This window comes from Podarcis erhardii (assembly GCF_964252035.2).
Source record: "Podarcis erhardii genome assembly, chromosome: 1".
NCBI lineage: Eukaryota > Metazoa > Chordata > Lepidosauria > Squamata > Lacertidae > Podarcis > Podarcis erhardii.
This window is the reverse complement of record NC_138497.1, coordinates 17,431,436-17,444,255: the sequence shown is the minus strand read 5'-3', so window position 1 is coordinate 17,444,255 and position 12,820 is coordinate 17,431,436. Positions and strand designations below refer to the sequence as shown.

General features: G+C 44.3%; 1 protein-coding gene across 3 annotated transcripts in view; it reads left to right on the top strand.

The window, feature by feature from the left end:
* The window catches only part of WDR25 (WD repeat domain 25), a 97,178-nt gene extending 89,652 nt beyond the window's left edge, over positions 1 to 7,526 (top strand). Inside the window, exons 6-8 of one of the 3 annotated variants that reach the window (XR_014156713.1) lie at positions 1,480 to 1,537; positions 3,788 to 3,928; positions 4,326 to 4,464. Coding sequence is in view for 2 of the 3 variants with exons in the window: in XM_081862518.1 (XP_081718644.1) it covers positions 3,788 to 3,928; positions 4,326 to 4,547 (363 nt within the window). In the remaining variant the exon portion in view is untranslated. Of the gene's footprint in view, positions 1 to 1,479; positions 1,538 to 3,787; positions 3,929 to 4,325 lie in introns of all 3 variants that reach the window. The other 2 variants (XM_081862518.1, XM_081862517.1) reach the window with 2 other exon arrangements.
* The last annotated feature ends 5,294 nt before the right edge of the window (positions 7,527 to 12,820 follow it).

Here is a 12,820-nt window from a genome sequence, read left to right as displayed (position 1 = left end):
TCTGGCACCTCCACTAAAAATGAGAGGACAAGGATCATAGGCATTGTGTAGCCATGTGTACCCTGGGAGTGTTGTGTTATGTCTTGTTCCATCAGGGCAGACATAGACATTTCTGCTTGCCAGGCAGAATGATCGCCCCTCTCCTCTCCCCATGTCCTGTTCTAGGGGGTTCTCCCGATCTCCGCAGGGTTGTTTTTTTTTGGGGGGGGGGTGAGCGCGTGGGGACAGGAGGGCGAAAGCTTCCTGTTGCAAAGGTGGAAGTCAGGCTTCCACAGATGGGAATCATTAGCTGAATCCACAGGAACCAACTCCTAGGGGTCAAAGTCCCTTCACTTCCCCCATAAAATATTTGAGGAGGCAATGCCCTCGCAAAGTTGATGGGCATTGCCATTCAAATGGTGTGTGTGTCTTGTGATCGATTATGCGGAATGGAGTTTATTCAAGTTGGCGCCCCTGGCTGAATCCCGCCCTCTGCGGTAGCTCGGGGGTCATTGCTGTGCACTTCTGTGGGATGAAACGTGAACCTTCTCTCAGATTTCAGTCTTGGGCTTTTGGCACAGCTAGGGAAGCTGTGGCCATTGGCCTAGTATCAAATTCCAAGCATTTAAGCTGGCTCCTCCCACTTTGGTATTGCTCTGGTAACTGCTGGCTGTGACCCCACCCACTATTCCCAGGTGCCCCTAACACAGGCTTCCTCAAACTCAGCCCTCCAGATGTTTTGAGACTAGCTAGGGATCATGGGAGTTGTAGGCCAAAAATATCTGTAGGGCTGAGTTTGAGGAAGCCTGCCCTAACAGATTATTCTGTGGAAATGAGGCTCTTGACAAGAAAAACAGATTCCCTACACCTGTTTTTTTAGGAACAGGAAGTTGTTAGACACCTCCCTGTTGTGAGTTTCTTGCAACTTCCTGAAGAATGAAGCTGGCTGCTTTTAGAACCGCCATCTTGTGCGGTGTAATGATTTTGCACCATTTTTAAAAGGCGTTTCCTACATAAATCCATCCGTTTCACATATAGCAGGAAGTCTGCGGAAACTCAAGTCTCTTTTGAAAACATAAAGAATCAGGGTCAGTTTGCATCCATTTATCTCTGAAAAGAACAATTCTGTCTTCGCGGAGAGATGGAGTGGATGATTTAATAGAACTTGCCCATTCCCAACTTTCCGTGATTGCCTTTGTCCGGATTTGCAGATGCACAATCCAGTGCATAAATTGTGATAGTAGGTTAGTCATTTGCACTTCAAAAGCAACGCGCTTCAGTGAATAAGAAACTGCAGCGCACTCAGTTCTGATGTATTCAGAAGCTTAAACAAAATGATTTCCTTGGGAGTTAAAAAGGAGAGCGTTATTGAATGGGGCAGTTTACTGCGCTCTCTAGAGCTAGCGTGAAATTGAGGGTTGGTTTGGGGATTTTTTTGGTAAACAATTACCCCCCCCCCAATGCCTTTAGTTTCATAAATTTCCATCTCTAATCTTTCAGATGGAAGGCTGCGTGCACTCCCAATACACTGAAAAGTCAATTTCCACTTTCATTGAGGGTAAACACCATTCATTGAGCCAAAACAACTTCCATGGTTTGCCTTTCTTTCTCTCTTTTCTAAAACAGCTGACTTTTGCATCTGAGCCTCTTGTCCATTCTACAGTGGAACAAATGACCTGATCCATCCTTTATATAGGATAAGGCTGTCAATGGCTACCAGCCATGATGTCTAGATAGATAGATGATATATATATGGATTATTTTATTGATACACCAGAAGAAGTGGTTAATTCAATTGAAACACGAAGTGTCTGGGTTCAGATCGTTTAAGAGCTGGTATGGTAGAAACCTCAGACAAAAACAGTTCAGGTATTACATATGGAAGGAACGGCTTAGTTTAAAAGTGGTGAATCTCTTTCACTGTTGCGGCTTCCTAAAAACTGGCTCCAGGGAGGAATCTGTGGGAAATAAGCAATGCTCATGTTGGTGGCCATATTTTAACTATGTTCTGTGTGAAGAGGTTACTGCTTCGACTTCTGCAAATGTTGCATTACTTCTAGGTTGCTGATACCTCCCTCTTGTGCATAGGAGCCACCCCCCCCCATAAAATATTTGAGGAAGTTGATGGGCATTGCCATTCAAATGGTGTGCATGTGCCACATCATGTGATTGCTTATGCTGGGCGGGGCTTACCTGCCCCTCCCCCAATATTTAATTCAAGTTGACACCCCTTCTCATGTGTATGGGGGCTGATCATCAGTCACAGCCTGAGTACCACAATGAGAAGGAATGAAAATAAATGAGGAGGTCACGGAAGATCTGCAAAATATATTGAAAAGCATTGAAAGTACTCAATTAATTGAGGTTCTCCCCCCCCCCCCAGCAGATGCCTGCCCCCAAACAAATCCTGCCCACGCCCATGCTCCTCCATGGTCATATGGATTTCCTTCCTCCACACTCCTGTAGGATAAATGCAGAAAAATTTCCACCAGATTAGCACCTGGAAAGATCTGTATTTAGTCTTTACGCACTATCACGTGGAGAAATTGGGAAAAATGGTCACAAAAGTTGATGTCACATTCTGGCGTGAGCAAGTGGTCAAAGGAAACGAGGCTGGTGCTGGGATGTCCTGAAAGGGCAGCTTGAGTCCTGTTTTGCAAGAGCGCAACTTTCTTTTAAGAAGCACTTCTCATTTCCTCCATCAACATTTTCTGCTTTCGTTGTTAAAAGGGAATAATTTGCAACACGTGTCCCTGAAGCAACACGACCGTCAGTCGTACAAATTACTTGGGATATGGCTGTGCAGCAAAGCGAGCAGAGCAAATTGTATGCAGGGTTGATTTTTGCTGCTGCTAAATCATATCATAGAAATGATTTCTGATTGTTCCGACACATGTGGGATTTCTTTGTGCATTTTCAACTAAATAAATACTGCGTGGTTCATTTCTAACGTAAATTTATTACTTGTTGTAGGGTTGGATCAAATTCCTTGACTCAGTTTGTAGGTGGTGAAATCAGGGGCTGGAGGATTTTGCTCTGGGAGAGCGTAGTTTCGTAAACAGGACACACACCCACACCCCAGCAAATACCCAGAAATTTGTCTTCTGATTATTATTTTCTGCTCAAAACTCTATTGCTTGTTCATACAGGTGGATGAAGGAAGCAGTGGGGAGGAGTGGGGCACAGATACTACTGTCAACAATATGTAAATTGGGTTGGATCCACATTTGCACCCAGGTTTTCCACTGTGTTGTTGGGTAGAAGGTGCATTTCTCTAACAGTTCAGCTGGGGGAAAGGGCAGAAAAGAAAACCCTCAGAGAGTTGGTCAGAAAATCATTTTCAGGTTTCCTTTTTCCATTTAGCTCTGCTCACGTTTATATAATAGCCATCGTCATGGGATGGCTCAGTTGGTTAGAGTGTGGTGCCATGCAAAGCATTCCACAGAAGACAGGCCCCTGCCCTGAGGAGCTTACAATAGAAAATTAGATGCAGGTGAAACAGAAGAAGGGCTGGGGAAGTGGACCTGCGTCAAAACAAGGAAAGATCGTAGATAGCTCAGTTGGTAGAGTGTGACATTCTTAATCTCAGGGTTGCTTGTTCAAGCCCCACGTTGGGCGAAAGATTCCTGCATTGTTGGGGGGTTGGACTAGATGACCCTCGGTGTCCCTTCCAACTCTGCAATATCACGATTCTATGATTATGTGGTTTGTTCTGCTCAGGCTTGATTATAGGCCTGGTACAATGTTGAGACTAGAACTTGGAGCCAAGGCTTTATCCTTCTGCCGTTCTTCCCAATTCTCCACACAGGAACGTTACACCTGCCCCAGTTTTGCACCGCATCCTAAGGAGCCCGCGTTCGTTGCTCAGACAAATGGCAACTACCTGGCCTTGTTCTCTAGCCTGCGGCCCTACAGAATGAACAAAAAGAAGATATACGAAGGGCACAAGGTATCCTCCCCTCTCTGCAAACTCGTAATAGATCTTGCCCTTTTAAATGCCTGCTTATGCTTCTGATTTACAGAGGGGGATAAAAATTAATCGACTTCAACCCTGTTCTCTATATTTTAGTTAATTTAGAACTAAACTGAGGAGCGAGTAGAGCTTAAAATACCTGCAAGTGTTATTAGTTGCTAATAGCCTTGTCACGTATAAACCGGCTGCCGCTAACAATGTAAAGCCCTTAATGGGGCTGTCTTAATAAACACCCAGCGAAGCAATTAGGCCATTATGGTAAAAACTGACATGTTTATTACACTATGAAATTTCGGGAGGTTATAGATCATATGCCATTTCCTTAATTAACATCTTGATTTATTTAACCTCTTTCGATTCCGGATTCTTGCAGGTTGAAGGATTTGCGATAGGCTGCGAGTTTTCCCCCGACGGAATGCTACTTGTCACGGGGAGTTCGGAGGGCAAAGTGTTTTTCTACAACTACCGCACGGCTCGGATCATTCGCACGCTGTCCGCGCAAAGCCAGGCCTGCGTGTGTGCAACTTTCCATCCAGTCCTTCCGTCGCTCCTTGCTACATGTGGCTGGGACGGAGTCATCAAGATCTGGCAATGATAATATCAGTGATCTTAAAAATCAACTATATATATATATATATATAATATGTCCTGTGTTTTGAAGTTTGCTTCCAAATTTACTCTAGAGCAAGGTTTCCCAAACCTGGGTTTCTAGCTGTTTTTGGACTACAATTCCCATCATCCCTGACCACTGGCCCTGATAGCTAGGGATCATGGGAGTTGGAGTCCCAAAACAGCTAGCGACCCAAGTTTGCGAAACCCTACTCTAGAATGCTGCTGGCTCAACCATACAGGTGCCCAACTTGCTTAGCTCAGTTTTTTTTCATACTTTGCCTGGAGCTGTGATACTTTAGGGCAGTGGAGCACAGCCTCTCTGGTTCCATAAACTCATCCCCAATGCACTCTACCCTACCCTACAAAGTGCATTGTTCAGAATAGTGGTTTGCATGACCTGTTAAGGGAGATATTAACACAATGAAATTCGAAGCAGGAGCAATGAATTGCATGTTTATTCAAAACCCTATTAAATCGATTTAATTCAACAAAATTGGTGAACTTGGATCTAATGGCGCCAGCTTTTCAAAGTCTGATAGTAACTGACACCTCCCCGCTACCCTCTTGCCTCTTAACATCCAGATTTGGAACCAGTGCTCTACAGCGTCTTGATGCTCACTGAGCTGTGGTTTGCTTGCAGAATACTACTAAATCTGTACCTGTGACTAGTTTCCACCCTCTTGCTGCTATAGTTAATGAGGGAAAGAGCTTCCAAAATGAATGAGTGGCTAGCCTGCAGCCCCAAGTCTATACAGTCTAGCTGCCGTGACTCACTACAGAATGCACAAAACCTGTGACTAGAAGTGATTAAGAAAAGTTCAGAGTCAAGGTTAGGTCCCACTGGGAGCATCGAAATGTGACCCTCTTTAAACTTGGTTGAATCTACACTTTAGCCTTTAAAGCTTTTCTGTCCTAGAGACTAGAGGTAATTTTCTTTCTTTCTCCTGCTTAGCTAAAGCTGAACTTCAGCCCTTTTCTCTTTAAAACAGTTCCAGCCCTTTACCAGTACATGATTTGGCCTTGCAGGAGTTTCCCTGTTTTGAGTCCTTGGCTAAGTCGTGCTAACGGGCTCAGTGCTGTGGCCGATGCAACCACAGAGACTTTTCTGGCACAGGTTATGGTCATTAAGGATCTTGTGGGGAGTTCTACTTACAAATTGCGTTTGGGGCCTGTATGATTTGGATGCAAGTCGCTTCCATATGAGCAGAAGTTTCTACAGAGGAGCTGCACTTTTAAGACTGTAGCTTTCATATAAGACAGAGATTGTCATAGCAGAGCTGGCAGTAGAAAGGAAAATGGAATCAGTATTTTAAGTTCGTGATCCCTGTTTCCATGCCACTGATGTTCAATACTGGATAGGCTTCTTGCCCTAAAATGCAGTTATGTTTATGTATTTAACAAGTCTCAGCCAGTATGTTTTCATTCTGTGTGCTGAGCATCAGTGTTCTGTGCATTGTGGAAAATGTGTCTTCAGCTGTAGCATTTCTCCAGGGTCAAGACATGGCTTTATATTATTATTATTATTATTATTATTATTATTATTATTATTCCCCTCCCACCATCTGCCTGGGTTTCCCCAGCCACTCTGATGTGAGCCATCACTGAGAGATGTCAGAGGTCAGCTTTTGTGTAGAGTGATTTGCATGAGAACCAGCGGGACTTTCATTGATCTGCCATAGATGGCGGGTAAGAACTCAGCCATTTGTACCACACACCTTTCATGCCAGACAAAAAGCGCTTGTATACATTTATTCTGTGTAAATAAGAGTGCATAGTTTTATGCTGTGCTGAGGTGAAAATTGTTAAATGTTGAAATGTATAAAGGAATTGATGAAGATACTATAAAATGTCAAATAAAAACTTTTTTAAAAAAGAAAATGGCAAAGAAGGTAAGCTAGGGCAATCCTTGCTTCCTTGTTTGTTTCCTGTGCTCATATTCATTGGCAAACCAATTTACTCTTTTTTTTGTTTTTTGCATTGACTGGGTGTGTTTATTGATCAGGTTTTTTTCTGGGCACAGCTGTGATGAAAGTTATTGACACAATAGCATTTTAGTTCTTTACATTTTGTAGGACATGGACTTCCATTGAACAGAGGTTACGTTAAGTACATGGCTGACTCGGGGTCTTCCTTCCTTCCTTCCTTCCTTCCTTCCTTCCTTCCTTCCTTCCTTCCTTCCTTCCTTCTTTCTTTCTTTCTTTCTTTCTTTCTTTCTTTCTTTCTTTCTTTGATGTTATGTTATTTTCCTGTCACACGCTTCCAAAAAGCTATCGGAGCCGCTTACAGTATATCGTAAAAACACTTAGCAGCGATAAAACGTATAAAAGCAGTAAGTAAAGCGCAACAGAACCTAAGTCTAAAACAGTAGAGAAGCAACTTAAGAGAAACAACCAACACAATTAAAAAGCAAGTACTACCTTCTCTGCCCACCTACAAAAAAGTTTTCTGAAACAGGAAAGGAAAACCCTTGCAGTTTTCCTAAATATTAGAATAGAAATAACCTGACAAGTTGCTCTACAGAGGGAATTCTGCTTAAAACAGGAGTAGGCAAATGAATGAGGATAAGACTTTCAGTGGCTACCAGACATGATACATATCCTGTGCCTCCACTGTCCAAGGCAGAATGCTTCTGAATATCAGTTGCTGGATTTTGCAGATGGGGCTCAGGTCCTGCTTGCAAGCTTCCCATCTGTGGAGAGCCAGTGTGGTGTAGTGGTTAAGAGCGGTGGACTCGTAATCTGGTGAACCGGGTTCGCGTCTCCGCTCCTCCACATGCAGCTGCTGGGTGACCTTGGGCTAGTCACACTTCTCTGAAGTCTCTCAGCCTTGCTCACCTCACAGAGTGTTGGTTGTGGGGGAGGAAGGGAAAGGAGATTGTTAGCTGCTTTGAGACTTCTTAAAGGTAAAGGGACCCCTGACCATTAGGTCCAGTCATGACCGACTCTGGGGTTGCGGCGCTCATCTTGCTTTATTGGCCAAGGGAGCCAGCGTACAGCTTCCGGGTCATGTGGCCAACATGACTAAGCCACTTCTGGCGAACCAGAGTAGCACACGGAAACACCATTTACTAAGCCTCTTCTGGCGAACCAGAGTAGCACACGGAAACACCATTTACCTTCCAACCGGAGTGGTACCTATTTATCTACTTGCACTTTGACGTGCTTTCGAACTGCTAGGTTGACAGGAGCAGGGCCTGAGCAACAGGAGCTCACCCCGTTGCGGGGATTCGAACCGCCGACCTTCTGCTCGGCAAGTCCTAGGCTCTGTGGTTTAACCCACAGCTCCACCCGTGTCCCTTGAGACTCCTTAGGGTAGTGATAATGCAGGATATCAAATCCAAACTCCTCTTCTTCTTCATCTGGTTGGCCACTGAAAAACTTTTGTGGAGTCAGTTCCATGCTGGTTTTCACCTTTAAAGCCCTATGCAGCCTAGGACCCTTGTACTTACGGGACCACCTCTCCTGGTATGTTCCTGCAGCAGGACCCAGCAACTTTAATATCGGCACCATCATGGCAGATTGCTGGAGAAGAGACCTGCTGGCCTGCTCTATGCTGTACTGCAGCACCACCCTTGCAAATGATCAGAGGAGGTACTACAACTTCTTAAGAGGTTGGTACAACAAATCATCAGGAATCAGTAGATTATAGTCTGGCACTGCTTTGACTCTTCAGTCTGATTGGGGCGTTTCTTAGACACAGAATGAGTCCAGTCTGCTGTCCCTGGCTTGTCTCCCCACCTCCCTTCCTTCAGATCCGTCAGCGGGAAACAGAAGGGACGATTTCAGAAAGAAATCGATCTGATCCATTGGGTATTTCACTGACGAGAACCGAGCGCCTAAGCTTTCCTCCCAGGTCTTCCTCCTGTTCAGTTTTGTCTCGGAGACTCTTGTTTCTCCACTGCGAGGCTTTGAATTAATTTGGTACCTTTTGTATTTGAGCGTTTTCAGGTTGGCAAAGTTTGAAAAGCACATGAGTAGCTATTTTGGCCCACCTGCAGGTTTGCAGAGTGGCAGTGTAGGTACAATCTTCATTTTAAAGCCTCATTTTCTGAATAGGTCTGCTGCTGAGCTAAGAGTGTGGGCCTGTTGAGCAAGACAGACCATGCCACTTATGTCTCATAATAGGACTTGAAGTTAGGGGGATCTAACAGTTGGGCTTGAGGCGGGAGGTAAGAATTCCTGAGGATTTACGCCTCCCTTTCTGTACTCATCCCTGTCAATTTTCTCTTAGCCAACCTTCTTCAGCCTTGAGTCCCCAATAGCTCTCCATCCCCAGCTGGCTTAGCCAATAGCAAAGGTAGATGGGATCTGTGGTCCAACAGCATCTTTGGAACCAAGGCTGAGGAATGCTGTAGTAAGCAATATTAATTTTCTTAATGAAGTTATCGTTTATCCGGTCCCTCCTATGTTGTTTCAGCCATGGACACCCTCTGTGTCATTCTTCCCATTACCAGCAAATACAGAATTATAGAGTTGGAAGCGAGCACAAGGGCCATCTAGTCCAACCCCCTGCAATGCAGGAATTTCAACTGAAGCTTCCATGACAGCTGTCCATCCAACCTCTGCTTCAAAACCCCCAATGAAGGACAGTCCACCACTTCCTGAGGGAATTTGTTCCACCATCGGAACAGCTCTTACCACCAGAAAGTTCTTCCTGATGTTTAGTCGGAGTATCCTTTCCTTTAACTTGGTTCAAGTCCTACCCTCTGCAGCAGCAGAAGAGTAGCTTTCTCCATCTTGCATGTGACAGCCCTTTAGATATAAGATGGCTATCACATCTCTCTCATCTCTTTTAAGAGTGAGTGGTTATCGGCAGTTGTCAGGGACAGGGCAGAGGAAGAATGGTGGAGACCTTCTCCCCAGCCTGACCCTTCCAGAGAAGAAGATAACAATTCAGAATTACAACAGGGGTTTGAGGGAGATCACAGCTCAGAGGCAGATGAGGGGGAAAGCTGGGAAATAATGGGAGAGAAGGAAGAAGAAGCACCAGAGGGGGACAGCTGATGGACACAGTGTCTTCAGAAAGCATTCCAGACCCCCCTCCAATAACCCAATGAGCATTGAAAGTAGGAGAGCAGAGACCTCAGAGGCCGAGGACACATCTCAGCGCCTGTAGTGATGACACATAATAGGAGGGGATGAAGACTCACTTGGAGCAACACCATTACTCCCAGAGGCTGCATTTCTAAGCCTCTCTGTGAATATTGAATAAAAAGCATTGGTAAGAACTTTCCTTGTCTTATCTGTTCCTGGCAACCTACCATGGCGGGCTGGATCCTCTGACCCCTGACAGACCTTTCCTGTGGCCCATGAACGCAGTCCTTTTGCAAAATAGTGAAATGTTCAGTGTTTCAAAAATGGATAGGCGTCCCATTGTTAGTTGTGGCTTTATACCAGAACGGAACCTGAGATCTCATGTGCACACGTGCACTCCACCAATAGCCCAAGGGGCATTGCTCAAATGAATGGTGTATCTCCCCCTGTGTATGCCCCCATCCCCAAAACTCCAGGGGGTTGAGGGGACCCTCCAGAGACACAACGGGGAAGACTGCTCCATTGTGCAAGAAGCAATCCTCGAGCTAATGGAATGATCTCAATGCTGCGCTGAATACAACCCAAGATCCCTCGCTTTCTGTGATGCAGTTGCCAAACTGGTCTTTTTGAGTCATATGAAGCAGAATGAGTTTGCAATGCTGTTCTACTGGAACATGTTGCTTCTCTCCTGTGGGCACCATTTTCGTTTCTGCTGCAACATTCTCTTGAGAGGAGCATGTTGTGGGATTTCAATCACTAGTGTTTGCGAAGCATTTTGAGAGCGTCTACTGGAAGGCAACAAAGGCAAGTAAAGTATCATTATTTATTAATTCATCTTATGAAGCAATAATTGACTACTTTCTCGGGATTCAAATACTTAATAGATTTCACATTTTGACCTTTCAATAGCTCAGGTTTTTTTTATTATTAAAAAAACGCGGCTACAGTACAATGTCCTTGAAAATTGAAATAATTGCTAGGTACTTAAATTACAAAACGGGATATTTTAATGGCAGCCTGTAGATGACTCTCACCATTGAAGCACCACTAATACCCAATGCCTGGAGTTATAGAGGAATTGAAAGCAATGATTACACTGGAGCTTCACATAATAGACATCATGACTAAGAGTCTTCGATAGCCTTAGCCTCTCTGTTTTTTTGTGTCTAGTTCCTTTTAAAAGTTGTCCAATTAGGTGACCATCCACACTTCTTGTGGTCACAATTTCCACAGTATAGCTTACACATTGTTTAAGGAAGTGTTTCCTTCCATGTTGAATTGGAGAAGGCCAACGTATGTATAAAAATACCTTGCTATTCAAGTCTCTCACTTGAGTTTTTTTCTTTTTTCTTTCATTATAAAAGTTTCTTGAATAGGTGGCGACTTTCATTATTTTCCCGTATTGCTTTTACATTTTTTTTTTGTGCTGCTGTACACTGCCCTGTTGCTTTGTGAGAGGCCAGAATATAAATAGAGAGATGAGAAATACTTCGATAGACACTTGGATAGAGAGAGAGATACTTGGGGTTGGGAAAGAGATGATGATGATTTTATTTATACAGTGGTACCTCTGGTTGCAAACGGGATCTGTTCTGGAGGCCCGTTCGCAACATGAAAAGAACGCAACCCGCAGAGGCGTGTCTGCGCACACGCAGGTTGTGATTTGCCACTTCTGTGCATGCGTGTGACATCATTTTACGCATCTGCGCATGCGCGAGCGGCGAAACCCGGAAGTAACGCTTTCCGGTACTTTCAGGTCGCCGCGGGATGTATCCTGAAAGAACGTAACATGAAACGGATGTAACATGAGGTATGACTGTTTGCTGCCCACCTGACTGGGTTGTCGTAGTCACTCTTGGCAGTTCCCAACAAAATATTAAAAACACAATAAGGCATCAACCATTAAAAACTTTCCTGAACAGGGCTGCCTTCAGATGTCTTCTAAAAGTCAAATAGTAGTTTATCTGTTTGACATCTGATGGGAGGGTGTTCCACAGGGTGGGCACCACTACTGAAGATCTTCTGCCTGGATTGCTGTAGCTTTACATCTCACAGTGAGGGAACTGGCAGAAGGCCCTCGGAGCAGGACCTCAGTATCTGGGCTGGACATTGGAGGTGAAGATGCTCCTTCAAATGTACATGGCTGAAGCCATTTAGGGCTTTAAAGGTCAGCACCAACACTTTGAATTGTGCTCGGAAATGTACTGTATGTGACAATGGCCGCCTGGATATTGTTAGCCCAACATTGGAAAGAAGAAAAAGTCCCCACCAAGGGAGATTGGCAAACTCAGCTAATGGAGTATGCTGAAATGGCTAAATTAACTGGGAAACGTAAAAATCAAGATGACAACAAATATATAAAAGAATGGGAAATGTTTATTGCACATTGACAAAAGCAATGTACACAAGTTAATACATTAGCGGGATTTTTTTAAAAAAAACTTGTAATATTATAGACAGTGTACAAAAATTGTAAGCAATCAGAGATAAAGACTTTATTGACATGCATGAATGAAAATATTATAAAGGAACCAGGAGAGGCGGCGGGGGGGGAGGGAAGCCAGGGATTCAAGTAATCCCATACTGTGGATTCAATACTGATTTTGTATATAGTTCTAAATGTTTTATGGCTTTTTTTAATGAAATGTTTTTGTTTTTGTGAAAATTAATAAAAATATTATACAATAATAATAATAATAATAATGTTCCCCGGGCAATAGCTTATTTACCATTGCAACATTCTTGGCAACATCGAGAGCCACAGAACCTGAAGCTATTCACGACAGCTTAATGTTGGAAGGTTCAGAACAGGCAAAAGACTATATATTCACACAACATGCAGTTAAACTGGAATCGGCTGCCGCAGGAAGTGGCAAATGTGACTCACCTGCATGGCTTATCCTCCATGGCTACTGGCCATGATGGCTATGTGCTACCTCCAGTCTCAGAGATGGCATGACTTTGAACACCAGTTTCTGGGATATGCAGCTGGGGCAGGTGCTGCCACGCTCACATCTGCTTATGGGCTTTTCATGGGCTTCTGGTTGACCACTGGGAAAGCAGGATGCTCCCCTAAATGAGCCTTGGGTTTGATACAGTAGACCAGGCATAGGCAAACTCAGCCCTCCAGATGTTTTGAGACTACAGTTCCCATCATCCCTGACCACTGGTCCTGTTAGCTAAGGGTGATGGGAGTTGTAGTCCCAAAACATCTGGAGGGCCG